Raw genomic sequence first — 25,990 nt, 5'->3', positions numbered from 1 at the left:
CGTCTCGGAAAACTGCCACCAATGAAGCTAGTACATTACATTGTTCCTATGCTCCAATTCAACAGCTGCATCAAAAGAAGCTCGAGCTGAAATACATTATACACAGTATAGCGCGGAAATGTGTTTTCTGATATTATACCTTATTTAGCTACATGAGATGGATGAAATATTAGAAACACCTTTCAGTGTGATGCAGTGCAGTCTGCACCACATATATAACCACATGTCGTTAATTTAATACTTCTCTGATAATGTCAATCCAAACTGGCATTTTTATCACTGTAAAAGTAAAATATTCTACTCTGTTATTGGATCTAACTGGTACCTAATGAAGTGGCCAGTGAGTTTATAATGCATATTACAGAGATATTAATCCACCCATCCATTTTCTATACCGCTTATCCTCATTGGGGTTGCAGGTGAGTTGGAGCCCATCGCAGCTAACTTGAGGCGAAAGGCAAGGAACATCCTGGACTGGTCACGACCCAATCGCAGGGCACATACGGACAAACAACCTGTCACATTCACAATTACGGCTATGGCCCATTTCCAGTCTTCAATGAACCTAACATGCACGTTTTTTGGAATGTGGGAGGTAGCTGGAGTACCCGGAGAAACCCCAACAAGCATAGGCAAACGCCATAAAGGAGCTTTGAACCTCGAACCTCAAAACTGTGGCCCCCCGTGTGAAGACATTTCAAGGTATTTCTTTTTATTCAGAGCACCATAAAGAGCTTCATCTGGTCTGTATATCTCAATCAATACTTCTCAAAGTGGCTCTCGGTGCTATAATTAACTAGTTCTTGGCGAACATGCGTAACCGCCTTCTTGATAAAAAGACCAAAGATAATATAGTTGTTCATATAAGGAAAGGTGTCAAACTCAAGGCCGGGAGCCAGATCCGGCCCGCCACATCATTTTAGGTGGCTCGCGAAAGGAAATCATGTGTGCCAACTTCCATTATTCTTGCCAAAATCTGCACCAACATTTTAAATTGTCAGATGTAACAAATAATGACGCTGAGATATTGCAAGCATTTTTTTGCTGCCAAAACCCTTTTTACAGTTACTTGAACAATTGGCAAACAAACTATTATCCTTGACTTCTGATTTCAAAATTGCGTGTAGTTATCCATCAATTTGTTGTGTATACATAATAATACGATGAGGCGATTAAACATATCGGTATATGGTTTCACAGACATAACGGGCCTCTGAGGCACACCATAAACTATGTGGCCTGTGACAATAATGAGTTTGACACCCATGTAAGACCAGCTGGCAATTAGCTTAACAAAGAAAAACGCTACCATAAAATCACCTGAAGCAGAACCTCCAACGGAGATAAAACTAATAATAATACAAATAATAATAATAGATTTATCATACTCAATAGCTGAGCTAGAACTATTGAATTACCTTTGAACCTGTAGTCCGTGTTTTACCCAGGAGAAATGAGCCAGGTGTCCACAAAGATAACAAATGAATTTACAAAGCTTTCCGTTAAGTACAACCACACTGAAGCGATTTAATTAAGTAGAAATAAAATATGTTGCATGCAAGTATGATTTATGATTCTGTAATATTAACATTATGTATATATAGATATATAATGTTAGAATGTTATAATGTAACATTTTACAGTGATAAAAATATTATATCCCTGGCTCGCAAGAGACATGAAGCAACTCTGTGGACATCTTTAATCTACAGTTTAAGATGTGAAGAATTTTGATGATAATTCTCAGCCTTAAAGTATCAGCGTAATAATGTGGCTGGATTTCAATGAGCCTCGCTTGTTATTTTTCCTCCGAAAATCCACTGAACAAAGTGCTGGATTATATACCGCCTGGCAATGCAAAGTAGCTACTTTACAGTGTCACATTAGCTATTTAACTGCAGAACAATCTGAGATGGGCACAGTTGAAAATGTATTCTTCCATATACACTTCCAATTTAAGTGAGCAAGTCTAACCCGCCAAATGCACTCTGTTGGCCATATTGTTTTGAGGTGTCAGCAATCAGTCAAATGTGAACCTTTGGCCATGTGATACCACAGTGATGATTGGGCTTACCCTATTTCCAGCCAAATATTGATTCTCTAACCAAATGTTACAACTGAGGCCACATGGGGATAATAATATTACCAGTAAATTTCTTAACAGGAAACACTGATATTGAAGTGAATGGGAGACAGCAAATGTAGCAAAGATGCATGTTGACTTTACCCCTGTGCTGTGCTGTGCTGTGCAAAAATAATGTAAGCAAGTAGACAAAAGCTGCAAGGTGTTTGCAATGACATTGTTTCATACAGTAAAGCAATTTGAATTCCTTCATTAGGGCTTTTTCCACTAAGCCCCCAATTAGCAACATTTTCTGAACAATTTGAGACTGTTCGCTGAATTCTCCTCTGAGAAACAAAGAGCAGTTGAGTCCCAATTAAACCAAGGGCTTGCTGGTGACCTGGGGCCTGGCCACAGTACTAAGAGTCTTTGGCAGTCCAGCACATGGCAAAACAACTCTTGGCAAGTCAGAAAAAAAATGTAATGCCTAAATCCTCTGAATCAGATTTGTCACATTTGAAAAGAGTTAATGTGACAATGCTTGGAGGGGGCTAGTATATTAAATTGACACGTGAAATAATGAGTCAAACATAATGGAACTATTCAGGAGAAAAACACACTTCACAATGTGTGTTTTTCTTTTGTTTATTTTTTTTAAAGAAGTGAAAACTCTACATTTTAGTCATGGTGACCTCAAACAAACCAAATTGAATATGTAAGCTGACAACCAACCACACAAAGATGACTCGTCAAATAAGAGGGTTGACACTCTGACCAAAACGTGAATCCATTGTCAATAGGGATGTCACAATAACTCACTGAACTCATCATTGAAAATTCTTTTAATTGTGCAGAACTGCAGCACTATTGCTAGAAAAGTTAGCACATCAGTATCTGTGCAACATGTCAACTGCTTACATTTTAATGTTAAGGGGTTTATTTGGGCCTCAGGTTGGACTCTCTTTGGCTCTGCTGTTTTAATAGCAAATCAAGTGTTAAGACAACTGTTGTAAAACAGATTATAACTTTCCTTGGTGGTCTCTTCCATCAAAAATTAATATCAAAATAATATTTAGGGCATGCTGACAATGCAATTCGTACTGGACAGCAACTATAAAATAACAGATGAACTGCTCATCAATTTTCCCATTGGTCAAAGAAATATTATCGATTAGCCATGCCTACTTGTGACGGTAGGATTTGTCAACTTGTTGCAGACTTGGTGCTGGTTGCAGGCTATATTCAAGGGGGTAATTGAGCTAGATTTTATCAAGTGCAACAACATGACTTCAAAGATTTTTGGCTGGACGATGAAACTCATAAAATCCAACTTGTGATTTAAAACAGACAAGCCTTCAGAATTTAGTGATACATCACATGCAAATGCTCATTTATTTTAAAGAGCTTTGAATTCATTGAACGGTTGAATGAAGAGGTAGCTGAATGTTAAAAACAACAAAATCCCCTTTTCAACTGAATAAAATCAAACAAATCAGTGTTTTCCTCTGCCACCACACCGAGGTGTGCGTGAGTAGGATTGGAAGGTTTTAATGGTTTCCAGAAGTTGTTCCAGACTGCGAAGGTGTGCAAGGTCAGTTGCGGGAAAAAGGGAGGGGGCTGATTTAGCCTGTAGATGACAACACAAATGTTATACTGGTTCACAATGGAAAGCCTATTATTTTGATCTATTGAAAATCCCAGTGGATGAACCATTCCTCACACTTTTTTAGACCACCATAGGTGACCGGAGTGAAGAAAAGATGGCAGACCATAAAAACACCATATGAAAAGACGAGTCCAGATCTTAAAACCTGTCATTTAAAGCAGAGGTTCCCAAACATTTTGGATCCAGGGAGAAACATTTCCAAGGACCACTCATAAGCATTAACATTACTAAATTGAGTACCCCTAAATTAAAATGCTGGCTATTTTCAAGGAAAACATTTTATTATTCTGATAACAAATTAATATTGTTAAGAGAAATAAATGTTGCAATGCTATGAGAAGAAAGTCGTATTTGTCCAGAATAAAGTTGTAATATTACGCTATTAAATTCAAACCTTATCAAGGAATGAAAGTGATATTTTAACAAGTGAATTTCACAAATAATAACTTCATTTTCATAATGTTATGAAAAAAAACAGTATATTCTTGTAATAAGGTGTATTTTGTTCTTCAAAAGGGACAGGGATGCCAGATTTATGCGATGATACGTCATTTTCACGTCAGGCCTTTGAATTGGCCCAAAGCTAAGGTAGGGAGGAGTAATCGGTTTTGCATGTGTTTTATTGGAACCCCATTTGTACTGCAGGTGTGCACTTTAAAAAAACAAAAAAACAAATGGCAATAATGTCTTGCAAGGCTCCCCCCAAGCTACGACTCGCAGAACCGAAGGAGTCCGGGGACCGTAGTTGGAGAACCACTGGTATCTGTCCATAAAACCTCGGCCCAAATGATGGACTATACTGGAAATCAGCTGTAATCATAAGGAGGGAAAAAAGAAGTGGACAAAAGGAATGCCTCAAGCGGGAACATTTGAAGAAGGTTCATCCAAAACAGCAAAAGATAGAACTTTAAGGCAAATTACTTTTGCAGAACCCCAATCTAGGACGCCTTGACCCCCAAGGTCCGTGACCCCAGTTTTAGACCACTGATTTAAAGACATCCTCACTGCCATTAAAAATGTACACAAATACATGTATTGTGTATTAAGAGCTCCCGAAAAACAAGAGCTCCTGGGCCCTGGGCCATCATTTTCTCAATGAAAGTCAGTGTGAATGTGTCACCTCTTGCAGAGGAAGGTTGACTCTGACGCGGCAATATTCACGTGGCCCAAACAAAAGACCCATTGGAATTGTTGCATCAACCTTAGGCAAGCGGTCAGCACACAGTAAAAAAAAAAAATACAAAAAATAAAAGCAGCAGGTGATTGAGAATGCATTAACAAGAGCGCTTACCATCAACAGCCCTGGATGGTGAGACGACTTCGGAACTGTGCAACATTCCCAAGACGAGCAATCCTGTTGCCAGCACGTTGGCCGCGGTGCGCAACATTGTCGTGGTCTATCTGGGGGGAATATTAGTCATCAATCGCCTCTTGGAGCTGTCACGCTGGTGGCTTGCGAGAAGATGCTCCTCGCCGGGCATCCACCGCCGCTGCGTGCAAAACCGTGCGGTGAGTGTCAAGGCTCAAGACTTCCGGCGCGGTCTTCTCCCTGCCAGCCCGGGGCTGCCTCGGGGCTCCCCGGATGCATGGACAGCCCGGCCACCCTCACGAAGGCTAGCGGGCTGAGCTAGCCTGGCTTTTGCGTTCGAGCCGGTTGCCGCTGTTCGTGCAGCTCGTCCGGGGGTGTCGGGGGGTGGGGGTTGTGGGGGGGCGCTCGGGTCGGGTGTGCTCCTCACTGTTCCGGCGGCGGAACTGAGTGGAGTGCGTCAAGAAGCTGGTGGAAGGTTGTGCTCACTCACCCGGTCGACTCTGCCTCTGCCGCCGCTGGCCACAGATTGACGAGCTGGAGGCTCCGAACGCCGTCAGCCAGCGGTCTGAAGAGTGACGTCGACTGGCCCTCCCCCTCTTCCTCCTCCTCCTGCTCTTCATCCTCCTCCTCCTCCCCAAGCACCCGACACCTCCATCGTGTCAAATGAGGCTCCTCTCCATTCATTGTTTTAACTGCATATGTTATTGTTACGGTTGCAAAGGAGTGGAATTTCTATGGGAAGTTAAGATGGGGACTTTTGGAAATATTGAGGGTAATTTCATGGAAAGGTATCATATTATGGCATAAAACTAAAGAAAATGTTTACATTGTCATAAGCAGACATCCATCCCATGTAAAACAATACAATACAATTGAAATACATGACATTTCAACATATTTGTATGTAGAACTTTGTCAAATTTAAAATGTTTGTTGAGCAATCAATTCTTTGAATGAATGTTGAGTTCAATATTACTCACCCCCTCACCCTACCCATTCAGAAACTTTGAACTCTTCATCCAGCAAATTACTACATCAGTTCGTCCATGTCATCAGAAAACCATTTGATTATTTTGCTGAAATATATTTCCCCCAAGTTCCATTTTAAGTGCCAACCATTTAGTAAATTCCTAGTTTATTCCCTTTATTTCCAATTAATTCCCACAAATTCCTGTTTTTTCCCATGGAACGTTTTCAACTTTGAAAATTCCCAGAATTTTGCAACCCTACTGCTCAACAAAAGTCTGTATGTATACAATGGAACCTCGATTTAACAGACCCCAATTTAACGGACTTCCGATTTAACGGACAGAAAATAGTGTCCAGTTGGAACTAAAAATCACCCCTTTCATACACGAGTGAAGTAAGTTAGGATAAACGTCAAAACTTTTCAAACATTTTAAAGCTTTTTTGTACTTATTTACAATACCTTTTGGACTGTACTAGGTGTTTTTAGCCCACGAAAGAAGTACAAAACAATAAATTTGCACTGTACTAGTGTTTTTAGGCCACAAAAAAAGTCCTTCAATTTAACAGACAATCTTATTTAACAGACGACCCCTCCCCCTATTAGTTCATTCAATCAAGGTTCTTCTATTATTGTTCTCCCCACTTTTTTGTCCTTCCATGTTCTCAACCGATTTCAACCATTGCAGTGTCAAAATGTTCAGGTCATTCAGCACACATTGGGAACAACAGTATTTATCACATTACAAAAGATCCAGCTTTCCCCACAATTCTACAACAGCTCAGCTGTTCAGCTCATTTGTGACATCTTGATAAGTATTTTTCACAGTCAAGAAATTCCCACAGTACTCCACATTTTCCATGGCATTCCCAGATATATTCAGACATTTGATATTTTGACCTCTTCTCCCCCTTGCACATTTCTCAACCTATCTAAACCATTCAAACTATTATCATTATATTAGAGTTCACCATTTTTTATTTTTCCAAATCTCACATTCTATATTTCAAAATTTCTATTGATTCTGCAGCAACTGAGCTCAGCATCAGCTTTTCACCATTCACACACAATTTCTACAGAAAGTGCATTCTCTCATGCAGTATGTACAGTATAGTGTCTTGTCCATGCAATAAAATTCTTATTTTCATGTTTCCCCTCACTAGGATAAAGATAAAATAAAACAGATAGGTTTTTTTTTTTTAAAGTAAAAAAGACTAAAAAATACATCAAAATAAAAACATTGTGAACCTGGGTTCACTGGGGAAAAAACTCATTTGAATTTTCTTTTGAACATTCAAACATTAGTTGAACAATTCAAATATGGTGAATTGATGTATATTATTCTATTATTTTCAAGGATAAGAGGGGGAAATTAAGTTGGTTCATCACATTTTAAATCATGTGCAACCAATATACAGAATCAAACTAATTACTTTTTTCAGTGTTGGGGCATAAAACTCACTGTGCATGAGTTCATAGTGCAGCAATCAGTATGTGTGTGAGGTTTGCGGAGAGTTCATTAAGAGTTTAGGCGATGGCCCTCTCTCCCTGTGGTTGTCCCGCTGGATGCGCCCGACCTGCAGGAGCCAGGCCTCTTAATCACTCACTTAGCACATGCTCACACCAGTCACTGAAAATATGTGTTTCTTTAGTCACACCGGGTACACAGACATATTCAGGTCTTTCTTGGGGGTCTAGTGTGGGGTCGGGAGAGTGCAGGTGTCGGACAGAGTTTGAGAAAATCATTGCTGTTTCCCGGTCTAGACACCCTGCCTGCCCCCCCCCCCCCCAAATTTTAATGCATTACACACACCCATCCCTTCTTTTAATGGACTACATACACCTATGTCTGGAGGGCAGCGGGTTTTGGGTGGGGGCGGTTTGGCTGCAAGGCAGCAGTGCCTGGCAGCCATTACTTATTCGCTGGGTGTGAAGCGACTCACTCATTGCGACAAACAACTTATAACTATGCAAATTTCTTGGGTATACCCTCACTTACAACTCTGGTCCGACAGATGTATATAATTTAAATAGCCACTCCCACCACACTTCAGTTGGACAGCCGGGTCCACGACACGTGTCCTGCATGCTTCCCCTCCTGTCTCTGTCCTGACCAATCCTGTCCCATCTTGTCCCTGTCCTTCCCTCACATTGTGTAGCACTACTGACCCATACAGCACTCGAATCCAAGGTGTCATTGTACTTGGTATATAATGCTTTACTTTCCTCATATTGTTTACAGCTAGTGCTTTGTCTTTTGTTGTCTTCTTTTCCTATATTATTTAGTTACCTTTTCATTCTCTCTCCTCTCTGTTTTTTTCTGTCGCTCCCCTTTAAAAACTTTGTTCTGTTCGACTGACTGGCTATAATTCTCAATATCCATCAGAATACAAAGAAACCACAGTGGCAGCTTAAAACGTCTACTGTGACACACTAAAACTATTCCGACATAAAAGGGTGTACCCCTTTCTATTCCTTTCTGCTTGACCTTAAAAAAAATAGTTTAGTGATGATGATGATGATGATGATGATGATGATGATGATGACAATGATTTAGGAGCCTATTGGTTTGCGGAAAGAAACTGTGAGTCCAGTGCAGTGTTTCACTTTCCCAACCTTTGTTGAGCCAAGTCAGATATTTTACATCTCATGGCACAACACCAAACACAAATGTCACATAAAGTGTATGTATACAGAAATAATGAAAAAATAATTATGATCTCGTCTCAATTTACTCACGAATTTACTTGCTCAGTGTGAAATCTGGGCCTGAGAAAATCAATACTAGACAGTTATCAAAGTAGCCCTTAATAAGAACAAAATTATCTGAAATCAAATCTATCTATCTATCTATCTATCTATCTATCTATCTATCTATCTATCTATCTATCTATCTATCTATCTATCTATCTATCTATCTATCTATCTATCTATCTATCTATCTATCTATCTATCTATCTATCTAAAGATTGTAACATTTTACATCTGTACAGGTGTATACACGAGGTGATTATTTGGTTTTGGTACACATGCACACGCTGTATGGGCCTCTGTGAAAAGCTGCCCAACACTGACACCTACAGATTTTATGTTGTTAATGTTGGGAGGAACAAAGGGTTCTTTGTTTGAGAGGGGCGGCGAGGGGAAAAAAACCGATAAGTTCACTATAACTCTCCACCAAAATGACTGTTTGGTCTTCAGCCCACCACTTTACCAGGGCCAGCTATTCAATTACACAAAGAGAAATGACTAGCTTATGCAGGAATTTTCACTTTCTCGTCACATTCTTGGCTTTGTTTCTTTCTTTTTGAAAGCACTGGCTTGCTTATTTTAGCACTTTCATTGGTGCTTGCAAATGTGGTCATGCCAGATGTTTTTGCCCAATGTTGACCGAACTCAAACAGCAATGCAGTGGGAGAGACAGGAAAACTACATTTATACATTTTGCAATGGGAACATACTGATCAAATAGAATGCATCTTAATTGGATTACGGAAGCTGCATCTGTAGTTTCTATCCTTCTTTAGACTGCAACCATTTTAGTTATCTGATCTCAATAATGTCCCATTATTTTTTTGTATTGAGTGTACTGCACCATGCTCCACAAAGGCTGATTTCAAGTTGAATTAAGTATCAACAAAATAATTTAGTTTGTGTACTTCTGCCACCGTCTCAGCGCCCATTTGTGACACTCCTTTTTCACAAGGATTCGTTTCTTTTTAACAAGTCAATAGTAAGGGTTAATTACGATTCCCCAGCAGATGGAGGCAAACCCCAAGCCATCCTGAATGAGAGCAACTTGGCCTTCAACAGAATACAATCAAGCTATACCAGTATTATACGGAGCAGTGTCATTGATGCAGAAAATGTAAAACCACACTTAATATGCACATTCATAAAGAGGTCAAAACCCCTCTTTTGAGATCAGGCGACTTCTTTAAGTTGTTTTCGCCGAAGGAGACTCATAGTCAGGGATCATATCAGAAGAAGAAGAAAAGGGGAAAAAATCAATAGAAGTCCAGAATACAAAATCATTTTAAACAAATTCAGTAATCAAGAGATGTCTTTGTGTATGTAAGAGGGTTTACGATAATGACAATCTGGCCGGATTGAATTATAGCCGAGGCAGATTAGACATCTAAAATACCTCCAATGTTATGGAAAAACATAAAGTATGTTGAATGAAAAGAACAGCTCACAAGCCAAAGCGTAACACATTATGTGTCAAACATGGTGGACAGCATGTAAAATGTGTTTTGTTTTTGCGATTGATGAATTGAACTGCACTATAAAATGGAAAAAAAAAAACTATTACATTACTGAATATATTTTATTGGCCACTGCCTAATGTAATGGATTAGTCACAAAGGACATCACAGTGTGAGTGCGCCTATTCATGTGCTTCATTTGGGTCTCTTTCAAGGATGAAGTAGATTTAAGCGAGAGGGTGAGGCAAGCATGCCCTCATGTTTGACCCTGCAGTCCTTAGGAAGTCACTAATTTTATATGGTAGGAATGGACAGAAGGAAGGTTGATGGATGTCGTGAGGGAAGACATGATGGCAGTTGGTGTTCGAGAGGAGGATGCAGGAGATAGGCTTACATGGAAAAGGATGACGCGCTGTGGCGACCCCTAACGGGACAAGCCGAAAGGAAAAGAAGAAGAAGGAATGGACAGAAGGCTGATTGTAATGAATTTTCAGCGTGTGGAATTAATTGATGATTAATCGTGCATTGAAGCAATTGAAGCTCTGTGGAGTGTACTACCTAGCTTGTTTCTGTTTAAAGAAGTAAAACATGTTGTGAGTTATGTGACGTTTAGTTACATCCACACAGATCTCCGCTGTGGCATGAATCCTCTGTCCAGCATTATTCTGCTCAATAGGACACTGCCATGAAAAAAGAAGTTCAAAACATTCAAAGAGCGATTCTCCTATCACAGTGTAAATATGTATTTTTAAATCGTCATAAAATAATTGATGAAAGAAATCCAGTCAAATTCTCATCCCTACTTCTGCACACCATTTAATGCCTCTTCTTATTCATCTCTGAGCGAATTTGTCTTCCATGAGAAGCTGCAGTGTATCGATTTGTGCCCCTGCAGTATCATGTTGTAACATGATACTTTTATCTGAGGGGAATAGCTCAGTGCTCTTTTCCGCATCCCATACAGCTACTGCAGTCTGTACATGATGCAGTCTTTTCCCCCTCGCAAAAAAAAAAGAAATAAATGAGTTTGGGATGCAAACCACCATTTATGTCATACAGAATGACTCAATGATGTTTTGTCAGAGAGAACATAAAGCACCAATTATGTTATAATAAACAACACTGTTACTATTCACTTAGCAAAGGTGTGAAAGTGTGAATTGAATGTGTAAATTTGTGTCGTGTTCTACAAACATTTTAGACAAAAATGTACAGTATTCCCATTGGGAAACCACAGGCGGGAAAGAGCATTCATGTTGAATTGTGTAGTACTTTGGATATTAGCCTCGGGCCTGCTCTACTGGGCCACTTGTGCAGGATGAGAATGTGAAAACACCATTTGTCTGGCTTATGTCAGGACTTTTCAAGTATTTCATCTGTCATTCTCACATCCATGATGCACCTCCACTCACTTTGCTGCAACTGTGATAGAAGACAGAAACATGCAGGAACATCAAGGAACAAGTTGTTTTCTCCCCCGCCACACAGCTTTATTGTTAACATATATGGTGTTTAAGAGAAGAGCATTCACAGGGAAAGATAGATCTTGACAGCTACTATCTGTCCTCCCCTTAACTAACTGAAACCAGCATATCCACAAGTGTGCCTGCTGTATGCAAGCACATGCATAAATCTCTAAACGGCATCATGATTTGGAGCAACACTATCGCTCATGTTCTACACTCTCTCTTTCTCCCGCACTTCTCCTCCCCTCCTTTGCCTCAGAGCCAGAAGGATTATCTCATCAATCAAAGTTCCTGGAAGCACATCCTGTGTGTGCTAGTCCCACTGACGCAGTTACTCTCATGCACCGCAGCCATTTTGTAAGGAATGCAAACTAATGCTGGAAAAGTACTTTTTTTACGATTCATACCTATCCATCTGCTCATTGTGAAGAGGGGCATAGGGGGGTGTCAAACAGGAAACTGTTAATCTTGCAACAGCACTAAAGTCTGCACTTTGAGTAGACTGCAATTTGAATTTTTCTGCATAACAGCAGGAATGACTCCAATCGAAAAATAATCGAGAAAAGAAAGGACTCAAGGTATTTGGCGAAGTGGGAGGTGGAGCAAATATTAAAACCTCAGATGGCTCTAACGTAATTCCAAACACTTTTTGTTTGGATTTTTGTCAATATTCCAAATAAAAGACCAGCCTCAACAAGGGGTTTTCAGAGAAGCAGACTGTGAGAAAAGAAAGAGAAGAATATACAGTACCGTACATTTTTCAACGTGTTTGGGAGATTTTTTTATGGTCCGACAAAACCAAGGTTGAACTTTTTGGCCATAATTCCAAAAGATATGTTTGGCGCAAAAACAACATTGCTCATCATCAAAAGAACACCATACCTACAGTAAAACATGGTAGTTGCAGCATCATGCTTTGGTGCTCTTTTTCTTGAGCAGGAACCCAGGCCTTAGACAACGTGGAGGGGATTATGAACAGTTCCTAATAGAATAGTTATTAGAGCTGTTCACGAATCGGTGGTGATTCGAATTGGCTCTCGAGTCCGGCGAAAAAAAAAAAAAAAAGAATGCCAAATCAGAATTGTCTAATTCGAATCACAACAAATCAAAGAATAACATATTTCTTACTTTATTTGGACAAGAGTCGCAACCGCTGCCACGACTTATTTACTTCAAAAACTACAGAATATTTCATGTTTTTAACCTTGGTTTATGGCCGACGCCATTTGGACTTACTGCGCATAGTATCTGCACATTTACGCAGTTGTAGTTGGACCCCGCCACCGAAATCCCCGCGGAAGGAGGCGTCCGTTAGCCTTTCCTGAGGAGCTGCATGGCTATTCATGGCAGGGCCACAACCCGAAGCCGAAAAGGAGCCATCACCGAGGCGGACGGCAACCGCGGCAGACTGAATGGGAGAAAATGATCCAACACAGCGTGGTAGATGACGAGAGTCGGCTAGGTAGCCCTGGCTAGGTAGCCGGCCGACTAGCTAGAAAGGAAGTAGCCGGTCCAAGGCACTGACAGGCGCAAAACCAACCTGTGTTCTACCTTTGGCCACGATATGGTGAGGGGTCTTGGTTAAAGTAAGCTGTTTTAAACTAAAAAGGAAAACCTTTCTGGAGGGACAAGCGAGCCAAAAGGTGCCACTGTACTCTCTTTCCGGTTCAACAGATACCTTTCAAACAATCAAATTGGATTTTTTATTTGTTGGACCATTATTTCGGAATAGTACAAGGAGTAACAATTTAATTTAATTTAATTAATTTAATTTAGAAGTGGCGGCACGGTGGCGGCCTGGTTAGAGCGTCTGCCTGACAGTTCTGAGGTCCGGGGTTCAATCCCCGCCTGTGTGGAGTTTGCATGTTCTCCCCGTGCCTGCGTGGGTTTTCTCCGGCCACTCCGATTTCCTCCCACATCCCAAAAACATGCATGGTAGGTTAATTGACGACTCTAAATTGCCCGTAGGTGTGAATGTGAGTGCGACTGGTTGTTTGTTTGTATGTGCCCTGCGATTGGCTGGCAACCAGTTCAGGGTGTACCCCGCCTCCTGCCCGATGACAGCTGGGATAGGCTCCAGCACGCCCACGACCCTAGTGAGGAGAAGCGGCTCAGAAAATGGATGGATGGATGGATAATTTAGAAGTCATTTATTACTGTCAAAAGATTAGCAAGTCAGGATTTAGAAGATGAATTCAAGCCCCCCGACCCCCGCACACACACAAAAAAGAAATACATTGGCAGGAAAAGGCCTACTAGAACATATGTACTTTATTTTGGGTGAATAAGAGGCACTTTAAATGGTGGCAGTTGTGTGTTGACTCCCATTTAGCATTAGTTTGAATGTGATTGATTAATTCTGAACAAAGCTACTGCACATCCCAGTTCTCAGTGGGTGTGCACACTTGTGCAACCACACTATCTCAGTTCTTTATATTTACTCCCGCCTCTAAAATGTTTTGTCGTTGTTGTTGTACAGGTTATAGGTCACATTAATGGTGTAAAAAGTTTTAAATGATTTGTCTTAGTCTAATGTTTTATATCACAAAATAATGGAATTTAAACAGGGGTGTGTAGACCTTTGAAACTATTCAGTATGAAAACTGACTGTTACGTTGTGAGTTATACAATAGTTTTAGTTTTTAGGTTATCTTTCTGCACTAAGATTACTCTAGTTTGGCTTGGTGGGCTTTATGGCCCATGAATTCATATGCCTCGATTACATTTGCACAAACCAGGTCAAGATAACACTGTGTATCTGTAAATAACAATGTTCAGGTTCTGTTTGTATTCAGTTCACCACTCAAAAGGGTTTAACTTTTTAAAAACATTTGGCATCCCATGAGTGCCAAATAAATAAAGAGTGGGTGTGGATTTTGTTTTGACATACTCAAATTAACAGTGGTTAAATACATTTTAGACTTGTATGACAGTTAAGAATTGTGAAATGTCACTCAAAACATTGTACTGTTCGTAAAGGTTAAAACCTTCGTTGACAGTTTGACCTTAGAACTGATTAATAATATTATAATTATTTAAAAAGTAAATCAACCATTTGTGTTCAACTTCAGTGACTCCACTGTATTTATCCTACATGCCAAGGGATAAGATAGATATAAGTTATAGCAGAGATTTTTAAGTTTATATATGCTGTGGAAAGAAAGTAGCCGTGGTCATCCAATCGAGGAGTCCTTTCGGGATTTGTTTAGTTTTCCGTGGGGTCGGAAAGCCAAACATGTCCTTTGTCTTAATGATGCAAGAACAGCAACATCGGAAATGTCAGCATTGCATTTCAAAGATCTTCACCCCCTTCCCTTGGGGTCAACACAGTCAAGGGAGGAAGCTTCACCATGTTTCCCTGTTGGACTCTTTCCCCCCCCCACCCCCCACCTTCTTCTCTTCTTCCTTGAAGCCAGCAATTATGCAGCGGGATATGCTGATAACACCTAAAGAATTCCAGGCATGCACAAACAGCCCATCCCCCGTCCGCTTTGCTTCTCTCTCTCTCTCACGCTCTCTCTCTCTCTCTCTCTCTCTCCCCTTTGCCGTGCCCTTGCCCCCTTCCCTCCTTCTATTCCACTCCTTCACTGAGCTTTTCTTTCTGCCTCCTCAAATCAACTGCTCATTTTACTTTCTGGTAGACTAAATACTGTAGTCCACTTCAGAAATTCTTGAAATTCGAAAGGATAATTTTGAGGAAAGTACATTTTCTTTGTGTCTGGTTCAGAAATAGCCTGCATAAAGAAAAATTGGGGGACGATTAGTCTGCCAAATAATTAAGGCCAAAGAATGCAAACACATAGAATAAAAAGAATTTATTGAGCAATACTAATGTAAACAGGTGGAGCTCCTCTAATTAACCCATAATAAAGTTAAAATGTTCTAGTAGGTTCGTCCTGACATTGTTTATTTTTTTCCTTTACAGCAGAAGCCAGAAGGTTTTGTGCTAACACCTTGTTGATGAGCAGTGTTGTGTTTGCGGCAAACATACCTTTTAGAATTCCAGCGAACCCCCGTGGATTCCCAGTTCGGGATTCACGGATTCACCTGCTTGCGAATTTTTTGGGGGGAACCTATTCCCAATTATTCGCAGAAACCCTTGTTTTTTGTTTGCAGTATATTTTTCTAGATCCCCTCCTTATTTGCGTCTTTTGACCCAATTCCCGACTTATTCCCATTTTTTGAAAAAATGGAAAAAAACATTCACGAAAAAAAAAGTATGTTTACTTTTTATTTCATGGCAGGGCGGCACGGTATACGACTGGTTAGAGCGTCAGCCTCACAGTTCTGTGGACCCGGGTTCAATCCCCGGCCCCGCCTGTGTGGAGTTTGCATGTTCTCCCCGTGCCTGTGTGGGTTTTCGCCGGGCACTCCGGTTTCCTCCCACATCCCAAAAACATGCATTAATTGGAGACTCTAAATTGCCCGTAGGCATGACTGTGAGTGCGAATGGTTGTTTGTTTCTATGTGCCCTGCGATTGGCAGGCAACCAGTTCAGGGTGTACCCCGCCTCCTGCCCGATGACAGCTGGGATCGGCTGCCAGCACGCCCGCGACACTAGTGAGGAGAAGCAGCTCAGAAAATGGATGGATGGATGGATTTCATGGCAGTTATAATGAGGGTCTATTATTCACGGATTTGCGCTTTACTGCATTTGGGCCCAGTGCCTACTGTATCGTGAAAAAAAATCTACTTTGTTTTCATCTGACCATAAAACATTTTGCACGTGGATCTGGAAGACTTCAAGGGTATTTTTGTAAAATGTAGCCATCGCTCAGATATTTTTCTTTTTAACGTAAGGCTTCCATCTTGCCACCTTACTCCACAGCCCAGATATATGAAGAAGACGGAAGATTGTTGTCACGTATACTAAACAGACAGTACTTGCAAGAAATTCATGCAGCTTCTTCAGTGTTGCTGTCATCGTCTTGGTAGTATTATTCTTGTATTTTGATCAAATTTAAAGGGAAGTCAAGTTCTTGGTAATGTCACAATTATGCCATATTTTCTCCACTTGATGATAATAGTCTTCACTGTGTTCCTTGATATACTTAATGGCTTGAAAATTATTTTTTACCTGTCCCTTGACTGATACCTTTAAATAATGAGATCTCTCTGGTGCTGTGGAAGCTTTCTGCAGACCATGGCTTGTGTTGTAAGAGGTTAGATGAACTACAAAAATGGCTGAAAGGCCTATCAGAACTGCTTAACTTTATTTAGGTTTATTCAAAGGCACTTAAAATGGTGGCTGTTGTGTGCTGATTCCCATTTAACATGAGTTTGAATGTGATTGGTGAATTCAGAACAGTGAACACATATTCCCAGTAATAAGAGGTTGTGCAATTGTTCAACCACATTATCTCAATTGTTTACATTTACTTCACTCTCTAAAATATATAGTTTTTGGTTTTTTTTTTGTACGGGTTAGAGGTCATATTAATAATGGAAAACGTTTTTTTAAATTATTGTTTTTTATATCACAAAAACCTGGCATTTGAACAGGGGTGTGTAGACCTTTTAAACAATTCAGTACAGTATGACTTTTACAATTGGAGTTCTATTTCTACTTTTTAGGTTATCTGTCTGCACAAAGGTTACTCTAGCTTGGTTTAGTTATGAACCAAGAATCCATATGCCTCGATTACATTTAAACTAACCTCACAGGTTAACATAACACTGTGTATCTGTGTATAATTATGTCCAGGTGCTGTTTATATGCAGTTTATTTCATGCACTTTGGAACTATTTACCAGACAATTAATCAACAGAACATGACAATATACTGTAGAAATAGTCTACATGCGTCTGTTGAAACAGGAGACTATGCTGGAATTTCCCTTCATAATTTTACAAACACAAACGTGTGCTTTCATACGTGTACATAAATCTACCTACATTTGTTTGTTAACTATTCTCCTGCTCCAACTATTCTCCATCCCAAACTTCCTCTTTCACACTCGCCTACCAAAACACATTCCAGCCACAGGGAAGGCTTGCGTGATTGTGTGAATACGTGAGGGTGTGTTTGTGTGTGCATGCGTGCATGTGTGTGTGGTCTGGTGGGCAGACATGTAACCTGACTACTCTGGTGAGAAGCCAGCACATCCATCAGTTTAACGGTGCTGGCACACATCTTCAATGCGCCACACTTATAACTTGGGAGACGCAAATTGCACCTCTCCATTGATTCAATCACAGATGTTTCTCATTAAAACACAACTTCATTTAAATATTAGGATACCTTGAAACAAAAGCAGATGTTTGGTTTTGGGAACAGTTTTGGTTACTTTTTTTTTTTTTTTTTTTTTTTTACACCTGTGTACAAAAATAAGAATTCCATGGTCTTTTTATGTATGTAATTTGCACCCGTAGTTAGACTATATGTATAATTTACCATCAACCAACATGCAATTTATTAATCCTCATTTTCCCCCTTGTTTAGATTTGATTCAATGAATGTATTTTAATCCATTCTCAATGTTTCTCTTTGTTTTTGTTTGTACTTTTTGGTTATACTACGTATTGTTAATATGAGTGTTTATGTGCGTGAATATTGCTGCTGTATGTTTAACCAAAAGAAGCACAAGCTTAGTCATGATAATTTCTAACATATACGTTTTTGTCTATTCATTTTAAAAAACAAAACTCTCCTATGGCATATGGGGTACATCTCACCAGTCTGCCCCTCTGTCGTTATGGATGAAACAAAATGTGTGGCATTATTATTTCTCAGTTAAACATATTTAAAAGATTAGTAATTTTAGTAATAGTTAAGAATGATAAAATGTGGATTAAAACAAGGTTTTATGATATTTACGAAAGTGCCAGATTGAGCCTATGGAAAACATGTTTTTGAATAAGAACATCTTGGAAGTTAATTAGCACCTCAGGGTGATTTGTGTTTGATTTTGGAAGTTCAATTAGATGAAATTCTTGAAACAGTAAAAAAAAAAAAAGCCCCCTCTCCCATTTTCCCTTTATTCCTACACCAGTGAAGTCTGCTTACTTTCATTCTCTTTCCACTCATATGACCTTTGAACCCCAACATGACAGTCTCACCAGCCACACATGAACTTGCTGAACCCTTTCACGCCAGTTGCATTCGATTTACATACACGCACTTACACACACACACACACACACACACACACACACAAGCTTCCCTTCCTTCTATCCAAACAACAGTCCACTTTGATCACCAAGGTTTACACCCACAGAATTGACACTTTGTGTGAGCGCGTGTGTGTGTGTGTGTGTGTGTGTGTGTGTCTGTGTGTGTGTGTGTGTGATTGTTAAAGAGGGCCTTTCCTGTGCATATGCTTTTGTCATTGAGGTTGGTGGTGGTGAAATCTGGGAGTTTAAATTGTGTTGCCTTTGGATCAGATTTTTTGAATTACAGAGACAAAATCTGAATGTTCATACAAGAGATGGGAACAAGCCAATTTATTAATCCTCATTTCCCCCCTTGTTTAGATTTGATTTGATGAATGTCACAAGTCACAAGTAAGTCTCAGGACTTTGCCTTCAAGTCCCGAGTCAAGTCTCAAGTCGAGACATGCAAATCCCAAGTCAAGTCAGCAAGTCCTACACTTTGAGTTTCGAGTCCTTTCAAGTCATTTTACCAACAAAATCAAAATATATTTTAATATATATAATATTTGTTTATCCATCCATCCATCCATCCATTTTCTGAGCCGCTTCTCCTCACTAGGGTCGCGGGAGTGCTGGAGCCTATCCCAGCTATCATCGGGCAGGAGGCGGGGTACACCCTAAACTGGTTGCTAGCCAATCACAGGGCACATACAAACAAACAACCATTCGCTCTCACATTCACACCTACGGGCAATTTAGAGTCGTCAATTAACCTACCATGCATGTTTTGGGGATGTGGGAGGAAACCAGAGTGCCCGGAGAAAACCCATGCAGGGACGGGGAGAACATGCAAACTCCACACAGGCGGGGCAGGGGATTGAACCCAGGTCCTCAGAACTGTGTGGCAGACGCTCTAACCAGTTTTCTACCGTGCTGCCACTAATATTATGTCTACCGTGCTGCCACTAATATTTGTTTAATTTTATATATATATATATATATAGCAAAGAAAAAGCTAATTTATCTATCTATTTCATACACAAAGCAACTAAATGTGCTTTAATAAAGCAGTAAATAGCACATGCAGCTGTAGCTAGAGAAAGTTACATATTGGTCTTTTCAAGTCAATGGCTACAAGTCCAAGTGAAGTCACGAGTCACTGCTGTTCAAGTCCAAGTCAAGTTACAAGTCTTTTAACATATTGTCGAGGCAAAAGTCATCAAATTCATGACTCGAGTCTGACTCGAGTCTAAGTCATGTGACTCGAACTCAAGTCTCACTCGAGTCCAAGTCATATGACTCGAGTCCACACCTCTGGTTCATACCAACCAGGAGACTACAACTACTATAAACAAACTATTAAGTAACATTTCTTGTATACACACACATAGTGTCTTGACCCCAACGGTAATAAGTATGGATTCCCAGACCAGAAGACTCGTGATGAAGGAGGCGCGGTTACATAGCAACGAGCCTGTTGATGTGCAAACAATGTTGACGTCAAGAGGCCGTTTGTGCTTGACTTACTTATAGGTTGTGCTCAGTACAACAATTTCACTTGTGTGTTCCAGAGCACACAGATGCAGGAACAGCTCATGCACACGCACACACACACACACACACACACACACACACACACACACGCAAACACACGTCCTGCTGGAGTGAAGGAATCATGAGCCAACAAAGCTGCTTACATTGCAAATTTGTGCAAATACTCGTCGTAACGTTGTACTTTTTCTCTTAAACTATTTGAATACTGGATGTGGTGCGTGGTGTGGACACGGAGATGTGCTCATAAGCAGATAATGCAGTTTAGGCCACCGGATGGTTCTTTATGAAAGCTGTAAATCGGTGGTAGATAATGGTTTAAATGGTTTGTGAGTTATTCACTGTTTCTGGGAAAGCCATCCTTTTCAAGATGGGCTATGTTTCTTTTTTATGCAAATGTTCTGCGCCAAACTAAAGGTGTGAAGAAGGCTGCAGGCCTCAACATCATGCCCAACAATTATGGAGAAACTAATGTAAGCCTAAAATGATTTTTCTCACATCTGAGAGAGTCTCACTTCTGCTGCTTTTAGCCTTCATTAGCTTCTGCTTTTCCTTATATGTCATATGCATATGGTGCCGTCATGATGTCATAAAAAATGCAATGATGTGAGGCAGATGGATGGAGAGTATGATTATTTTAAAGTGGTTTCTGGGAAGAACTAGCAGTGATTCTTTGCAATGCAATGAATTAATTGCCTTGTGGTGATTCATTTGAATGCCTCTGCATTTTAGGCATCAGGTTTCAGCCGCCATCTGCCCAGGGATTCATCTCCTGCCCAATCTGTAGCAACAGGAGAAAGTGAAAAGACATTTAAATATAGAAGTAAAAGTATATCCCAGATTCTCTGACAAAACAAGCATGAATATGAGGGGAAAGGTGACTTCAGGACATTCACGCGCCAACGCTAAGTCTTTTAGATTTAGTACCATGTGTGTACATGTGTCTGCATGTGCGTGTGTATGCGTGTGTGCTTGTGTGCGTGTGTGTGCTTGTGTGTGTGGTGTATAAACTTTTTCTGTGACCTTCACAGGAAACTACAGGGCATCATTAGAGCTGGCACCAGATGCACTCACACCACATTTCCGCCCCAAAACCTTTTTTTATTGATTCTTTTTTAGGGTAAATGTCTAATGCGATGGCAAAAATACAACACAATTAAATGATAAATCTAATAGAAGGGTAACTGGTTCAAATCCCGGCTCCGACTGTTCGCATATCGAACTGTCCTTGGGCAAGACACTGAACCGTAATTTCCTCCCAGTGGGCCTAGCAGCGCCTTGCATGGCACCAGTCGTACCAGTGTATGAATCTGTGTGTGAGTGGGTGAATGTGAGGCTTTGTAAAGTGCTTTGGACACTGTGATGGTGTAGATAAAGCACTATATCAGTGCAGTCCATTTACCATGTAAATACATTTCAATGGGAAAAGATGAATTGAGATAGAAGTGGATTGAGTTACAAATGTGGTCAAAGAATCTAATTAAAGTCGTATCGCTAGGCATCACTGTAATTGAAATTGAAATAATCTGTTATAGGGCCACGCTATTCTTGTTATAAAACATTTTTTAGCCTTAGAGGTTATTTTTAAGTAAAAGGTTAACACTATTAATGTTCAGGTTCTGACTTGTTGCATCTTGTGTGAATATGCTTTGTGTCCAATTTGTGCTGCATCATTAATCCATGACAGAAGTAGGAATGACAGCTAGTTCACTTAAGGTGACATGAGATGGAATCATATGAGTGACCTTTGTGGCTATCATTTGCTCTCATTCATTGCACAAGAGTTTGGACGCCAAGTTACATCATTGTCCTACTTCAGAGACACAATAATATGCATATTTCAGTTGTACACAATGAGACACATCTTTTGTTAATGTAGAGAAAATCATCATTCCTTGTCAGAAAACAGCCCAAGCAGAAATGGAACAGTTGACTGTGGTTGTAGTTCACAGTGGTGAACAACTGCACTATATCATACAGAGGTGTTTGTAAGATACATGAGGGGGCAGACTGGGAAACATCTCAGTATGATGAGAGTTTCTACTGTGTACCTTTAGAAACTACAACCAATCGTCTATTCAATCCAAATCAATGGGTTCTTATTAGAGTGTACAAGGATACCAATGACTGCAATAAAAAAGTGCCTCCAGGGGTTGGATTTTCATATGCATGCATATACAGTCAACAGTATAAGCACAAATGATATGGTACAAATGAATTCACAGTGTGTGCGTGACTTTGTTTGAATGTCAAATGTCTGCAAATGTTGGTGATCTGAATAAACAAATTTTTTATTTTTTTAAGAGTGGCATACTTGACTGACTTTGGAGGAGGCACGTGAGTTTAGTTCCAAGTCAGTGATGGTGTGAATGTGAGTGTGACTGGTCATCTGTATGTTCCCTGATAATGACTCATGACCAGTCCAGGGTGAAGTCTGCCTTTCGCCCAGTTAGTTACAGTGAATTTCGCTGTATATTTGTGATTTATACCACAGAGAAAACCAGATCACATACATGATGGCATCCAAGGAGAGATGTCAGCATGAAAGGGGGGCACAAAGTGCTGGGAGGTGTGGTCGGTGCTCAAGGGCACTTCGACAGTCGTCAGAAAGCAGACCAACAACTACTTTAAATTTTAAATTATGGCCTGGGCAAGACTCAAACCGTGACCCTGCAGTTCCAAAAACCCAAGTCCATACAAATGAGCTACTATGACATCAAACACAGTCACGCTATTATAAGCTATTCACAGTACTGTATATTCAAATTTTACATAAGGTATTTATTTATTAAATAAATCTGCACTACCTTTCTGACATGGAAAAATGAGGCCAGTACAGCAAAGCGCATACTGCGTAGTGGCGGCAACAGAAGCATTAGATTTCTGCCAGACAATCAGCAAAAAAAAAAAAAAAAATAGTAATGATAATAGCAATTATCATCTATCCATTAATTTTCAGTACATCTTATCCTCATTAGGGGGTTGGGTGAGCTAGAGCCTAACCCAGCTGCAATAGGTGGGATACACCCTGGAATGGTCACCAGTCTATCGCAAGGCACAGAAAACAAATATGCACACTCACATTGACACATGTATGTTTTTGAAATGTGGGAAGAATCTGGGGTACCCGAAGAGAACATGTAAATTTCACACAATGGGGGGCTTGAGTCGATACGAACCATGTAATCATCGTAGTTATTGTTTTTAATTTGAGTGTGTATCGCCTGGCGGCACGGTGATCGACTGGTTAGAGCGTCTGCCTCACAGTTCTGAGGACCGGGGTTCAATCCCCGGCCCCGCCTGTGTGGAGTTTGCATGTTCTCCCTGTGCCTGCGTGTGTTTTCTCCGGTCACTCCGGTTTCCTTCCACATCCCAAAAACATGCGTGGTAGGTTAAGTGACAACTCTAAATTGCCCGTAGGTGTGAATGTGAGTGCAAATGGTTGTTTGTTTGTATGTGCCCTGTGATTGGTTGGCAATCAGTTCAGGGTGTACCCCGCCTCCTGCCCGATGATAGCTGGGATAGGCTCCCTAGTGAGGAGAAGCGGCTCAGAAAATGGATGGATAGATGGGTGTAAAAAAGTAGGTAAAGATTTTATTATGAAGAAACAAACCCAAAAGCTTTCTTAAGTCACAAGTAGAATAACATAAATTACCATTAGTACAATATTTTATGTGCTGAAATTGCAGGTCTTCACCATTTACACTTTACTGTAGTCCAGCACACTGTAAAACAGAGGTTTTTATTGTTACCAATTTCTTGGCATGCCTGTTTATCGAATTTTCATGTCCTCAACTGTGCGTGATTTTCTTGAATCTACTTTATCTTTGACAAAACCCCAAAAGAACACATCCATTTGTGTTGCTGTCTGCTTGACAACTTTAGGTGGATTGCCCATGTAATCAAGATGCCAAACCACGTGGCTCCCGCTCCGTGTGTTGTACAGTAAATTTGAAGAAAGGAAACGTTTAGCCGGTGGGCAATGCAAGCGCTTCAAGGAACACTTGAAAACTAAAGAAACTGAAGAAATGTGGACTTGAACCTGAGCAGCTGGAGACCGTGGAAAATGGTGAAGCGTATGCGACGCGGGCATTGTCAAGCTCCAAACCACATTAGACCATACTGCTGAGGAATGCAGAATCTGTCAACATACCATATTGGCTGACGCATCTTCAACCACAGCTGACATCACTTTTCAGTGCCCTTCATGTCAACGGCAATGCGTGTTGCAAATTGGCCTGTACGTCCATCTAAGAACTTACAACTCCTTAAAGCTGGAAAGTATTCGTCATCTTCAACATACTTCTACTACTCTAAAGTATGAGGTGTGTCAGAAAAGTTCCAGAACTGGTGTCAAAAAACATATATTTGAAATCTAAAATACAAAGTACGAGTTTCCCTTCATTGTGGGACAGAGTACAATATATCAATCAGCATGTTTACAATGAGATCCTGCGGCGTTCGCTTCGTTCAGTGTGCGAGAAGAGGCGAGAGTTGTGGCAAGATAACCTGTGGCTGGTTCACCATGACAACATGCCTGCTCACAATGCCCTGAGTATCCGATGGTTCCTGGCCGAAAATAAATTTGCAGTGCTAGTGCTACTGACCCGACCTCTGTGATTCCCCCCCCCCCCCCCCCCCCTCTTTTCCAAACTCATGGGTCCGTTTTGAAGACATGGATGACATCAAGATGGCTGTGACAATGGAGGTGGAGGATCAGTATATAAAGGTGTGCCAGAGAAGGCTGGGAAAGCATGTTTAAACTCCAGGGGGATTATTTTGACATGAAAAACTTGTAGTTTGAATTTGAAATATATCTTTTGTGACACCAGACCTGAAATTTGTCTGACATACCAAATAGGTTTGTTGTTGGTTTCCTAAGTGTGTGTACTCGCATCCATCCCGAATTTTATCCATTCATCCATTTTCTGTACCACTTATCCTCATTAGGGTCGCAAACGTGCTGGAGCCTATCCCAGCTGTCTTCGGGCGAGAGGCAGGGTACACCTTGAACTGGTCGCCAGCCAATCGCAGGGCACATAGAAACAAACAACCATTTGCGCACACATTCACACTTAAGGGCAATTTAGAGTCTTCAATCAACCTACCACGCATGTTTTTGGGATGTGGGGGGAAACCGGAGTACCTGGAGAAAACCCACGCAGGCACTGGGAGAACATGCAAACTCCACACAGGCGAGGCCGGGATTTGAACACCGGTTCTCAGAACTGTGAGGAAGATGCGCTAACCAGTAGCCTACCGGATTTCATATTTTGCAGGTGGACCTATTGAGCAGGAAACCAGCTACTAGAGTATTCCTCTGCTAGTCTTCCCTGTCACTATATGTCACTGACGTAGATACACTGTAGATGAACAAAAATATATATTTTTTGTCGTGAATAATTATTATCTAGGACTAATGGATTAAAATTGGTAATTTTTCGTGGCACACTGGATGGTCTCTCACGGCACAATGAAATGTGCCGTAGCACAGTAGTTACGAATCGCTGTTGCCTCGAACATGTAGTTGTTGTTTTTTTTGTGCCGTCATTGTTCTAAATCATTTAATCCTTCCTCGAAAACCCCATTCGAAATAATCCCACTTTGAACGGCGGGGAACCACCTGCTGGAACCGTGCGAAGGAGACCCCGGGGAACGACAGTGTGGGT

General features: G+C 40.7%; 1 protein-coding gene across 1 annotated transcript in view; it reads right to left on the bottom strand.

The window, feature by feature from the left end:
- The window catches only part of LOC133408569 (low-density lipoprotein receptor-related protein 1-like), a 127,578-nt gene extending 121,995 nt beyond the window's left edge, over nt 1-5,583 (bottom strand). Inside the window, 1 exon segment of the mRNA XM_061687619.1 lies at nt 5,020-5,583. Coding sequence (XP_061543603.1) covers nt 5,020-5,116 — 97 coding nt within the window. The 5' untranslated portion in view covers nt 5,117-5,583.
- Between the last annotated feature and the right edge of the window lie 20,407 nt (nt 5,584-25,990).

This window comes from Phycodurus eques, chromosome 10, assembly GCF_024500275.1.
Source record: "Phycodurus eques isolate BA_2022a chromosome 10, UOR_Pequ_1.1, whole genome shotgun sequence".
Taxonomy (NCBI): domain Eukaryota; kingdom Metazoa; phylum Chordata; class Actinopteri; order Syngnathiformes; family Syngnathidae; genus Phycodurus; species Phycodurus eques.
This window is presented reverse-complemented; position numbering and strand designations above follow the sequence as displayed.